The sequence below is a fragment of the Alligator sinensis genome, unplaced genomic scaffold (assembly GCF_000455745.1).
Source record: "Alligator sinensis unplaced genomic scaffold, ASM45574v1 scaffold1794_1, whole genome shotgun sequence".
Lineage (NCBI taxonomy): Eukaryota > Metazoa > Chordata > Crocodylia > Alligatoridae > Alligator > Alligator sinensis.
In genome coordinates this window covers 10,991-14,496 of record NW_005843567.1, presented here as the reverse complement: position 1 = coordinate 14,496, position 3,506 = coordinate 10,991, and the positions used below count along the sequence as shown (strand labels likewise).

At 49.2% G+C, this 3,506-nt stretch overlaps 1 protein-coding gene across 5 annotated transcripts in view; it reads left to right on the top strand.

Annotated features, from left to right (window-relative positions):
- Window positions 1–145: 145 nt before the first annotated feature.
- LOC106723326 overlaps window positions 146–3,506 on the top strand; it is a 14,205-nt gene continuing 10,844 nt past the window's right edge. For all 5 annotated transcript variants that reach the window (XR_003092375.1, XR_003092376.1, XR_003092377.1 and 2 more), the window contains exons 1-2: window positions 146–280; window positions 1,192–2,845. Coding sequence is in view for 2 of the 5 variants with exons in the window: in XM_025195543.1 (XP_025051328.1) it covers window positions 1,728–2,845 (1,118 nt within the window). In the remaining 3 variants the exon portion in view is untranslated. The remainder of the gene's footprint in view (window positions 281–1,191; window positions 2,846–3,506) is intronic.

Sequence of the window (3,506 nt, the reverse complement as noted above, 5' to 3'; positions counted from 1 at the left end):
TCGCGGGCACTGCTTAATTGCTGTGGCTGTCGGAGCTGCAGCAGGCACCGCCCCTCCCACCGCCAGGTCTCTGGCCCCCTGGGCAGCCGCGCAAGCCAGAAATGGTGACAGAAAAGCCGTTTCAACTTCTTTTTCTAACCATTTTTCAGATGTACCCGAACAGGAAAACACAAAGACAGAAGGTGGATGGACAATAGCTGTGACTGTCATTTTTATATTGACTATATGTGGGGTTGCTTTTTATTATAGAAAATGGAAGAGCAGGAAAAAGAAAAACCAGGTAAGTGGAATCGGGAGCGATGCTCTCTCTACCTTTTGCATAAAGACAGCGTTCCCGTCGGTGGGCTGGGAAGTTAGGACGCACTGCGTAGTGTCTGCAGGACCACTCCTGGAAGCCCCCGGCATCTCGGTTGACATCAGACTCGGTGATGGAAAGCGCCTCTTGCTATAAAAAGCGTGTGCGCATCTGAATAAGTGTTGAAAGGCGTACCAGAGAAAAGGAGATCTTCCCAGTCCGTGAAGGGAAGCTGATGGTTGCGTGGCTATAATAACGTGGTCTGTCACTGCTGTGTCTTGGGGGATCATTAAGGAACTGGAGAATGAGGGCTGCTCAGCAGTCTCCTTAAAGGCAAAAGTCATTTACTTTTGAGCCGCAAGTGTTGCATCCTATTCCAAGGTTGTTAATGGGACCTAAGGGCCCAGGCCCCGTAGTTTTCTTAGCTGTGAACATATATCTTGCACACGCTACTTCCTTGAGGGCTGGGTGCTGGAAAAGTGGGGGTTTTGAGGCTTTTTCGATATGCTTCACAAAAAGCCCTCCTTGTAATCGCTTTGTGCCTAGGAAGGAGGAATATCCAAGTGGTGCTCTGAAACCAATCTGTCCGGGCTGATTGGTTTGGTTGGATTTTTCTTTTCCAAGCGGGCTGGTTTTCCACCCCCACCTCTCCCCTCCCTTAGCATTAGCTGGAAAATGACCCTTTAGAAAAAGTCCTCTTCAAGTAGAAAGCCAAGTATGAAGTGTTCCCCTTTGACGGCCAGCAGTCGTGAAGGTGCTGAGACAGGAGAACGGGATTAGGATGGGGATGGTTTCCCTGCCTTAACCATAGAGGTTGCTGGTGGTGGCTGCTGGGATACAGGAATCCCATTTCTGTTCCTGCGTCGGCCACTTACTTGAATTTTATTGTTTTGTAGAAATCTGTGTGCGCTGCCGTGAAGGAGTCCAGAGACTTCCCAAACCTGCTACTTGCATTCAACAATTCATCTTTTGGAAGAGACAGTCGGGTCGCATCTGGGTTGTTATAAAAGGGAAGGTGGTGCACACGCGTGGAGAGATCCACGACTGTGTTTACAGAAGCCAGGAGTTTCTGAGCCCCGTATCGTCACGTGAGCTAGTCACTGCCCAGGAGCTGCGATCTGAGCGGATGTTACTGCTTGGCTCTGTGGGGACAGGGATAAGTGCCATCTCTCAACAGCTCTTGGAAAACTGGGCTTCAGGAGAAAGCAAGATGGCCTATAGCCATGTGACTACTATATCATTCAGTGACTTGAACTCCATCGAGACGCCCATCATCGTGAAAGCGCTTCTGGAACAGAAGTGCGAACAGCTGCTTTCAGTCCTGAGTGATCAAAACAGTCATGAAAAGGTATTAATTATTCTTGATGGGCTGAATGAGTTCCGGTAGGATCTGAACTGCCTCCAGTTCCCCAGCGGCGGGGAAACCGATGGGATGGATAGCGCCTTTGACATAAAAATATTGGTGTACAAAATCATTGCCGGGGATCTTCTCCGTAACGCAGATGTGTTAGTTACTGCTCGGGGTCATTCAGTGAGTGGAATTAGCAGGCGTTTTCGTTATTTGGTTGTGATCCCTGAATTCAGTGCTGCCGATATTAAGGACTCCTTCAATACATCAGATAAACAGATGGAGAAATGTAGCTCTGAGTCTAGAGGAGAAAGCAAGTTGTTGGCACTATATGCTTTTCCTGTGCAAATTAATATGCTCTGTGATTCCTTGAGGCACATTCCAAGCAGTTGTGCTAACGGAGGACCAAGTGTTGGCCAAGCCGGTATGTTGGGACAAGAAGGAAGTTGTTGCATTAACATCGACTCGGATGGAGCTAGTCGTGTAGCACTGCTGAGACTTCCAGAGAGTATTAAAGATGTTATCCGTCGACTGGCAAATATGTCCTTTGAGCATCTGATGCTCGGTGTCCGAAAAATAAAGCAAGCCGACCTCAACAAATGGCAGATTGATCCAAAGCTTCTCTCAAAGTATTTTTCCAAGTTCATTTGTAAGGCAAATGGAAGTGGTGAAGTCTTTTCCTACCGCCACAGTGGGATAAGAGAGATGTTTGCTTCCTTGTATGTTGTTCTGGAAACCCAGTCCAGAGAGGTGCTGGCAGTATGCCTGAATGCCATGAAGATCTATATAGCCTGCACTCATAGGGCAGAAATGCAGAATTTTGACCTTTTCTTCATGGCCCTTCTGCCTTACAGCAATATTGAAAGCCTCCTGCATGCTGCAGGTCCCCTCCTTGACCCGGCACGACACATTCTTCTGGACTGGTTTCAACGCTGGATTGCCGCAGGGCTTAGTCCAACAGACACGCTGAAGGTTTTCCATTGCCTTTTTCAGCTGCACGATCATTCTCGGGCTGAAGAAGTGTCTCGCCCTCTGAAGACCATCACCCTGCGTAATGTTGCCCTCAGCGCTGCGGAGGCTGGAGCCCTGCAATATTGTTTGGATCAACCCGCTCTAGATACGATCGACCTCCAAGGATGTGAGCTGGGGGACGAAGGCTTGGAGCAGTTTTCTTCCGTGATAAGGAGCTGTAAAGATGTCGGGTCAGTTCTGGTAACGTTTGGTATTGTTATGGGAAAGCGGTGGGGGGATGTGAGAGTGGTGCATACAGCATTCTCTTTCCAACATAAGAAATTAAAAGACCCTGTCTCAGAAACAAAGTAATCCTGGGATAGTGTGTGGTAGTTCACTAGGGGTCAGCTCTGCCTCTGATAGGCTGTCATGCAGCTCGTGGGCATCTCGGGGCGTTTGTAGACTGAACAAAATTTCCCGTTTACATCGACACAACTGTCGATGTGTGGGAGGCACATCTTTGCCCCAGTGCTTCATACAGCAGGACCAGCAAAGCTTGGTGGGGTAAACCAGTGCTCCACAAGCTGCAGAACAGGGAATCTAATGCAGCACAGGCACTGCAGTCATCTTACTCAGTGCAGTACCTAAAAATGGAGCTGCTTTGAAGCCGATTTATGCAAACGTTTAAAACAGACTGTTGCCTCCCCTGTCCTTGGCTGCAGCTCACAGTCTCTCTTCCCCTGCCCCACCACTCACAGTGTTTGTTTGACTCGCAGGATAAGTTACAACAAGTTGAGTGAGAAATCTGGAGGGACCTTGCAGAGAGCCCTTGAACACCCACACTGCGCCACTGAATCTCTGTCGTAAGGGCGCTGCAGGGTCACTGCGCGGTGCGGGGGGCGACGGGGCCAC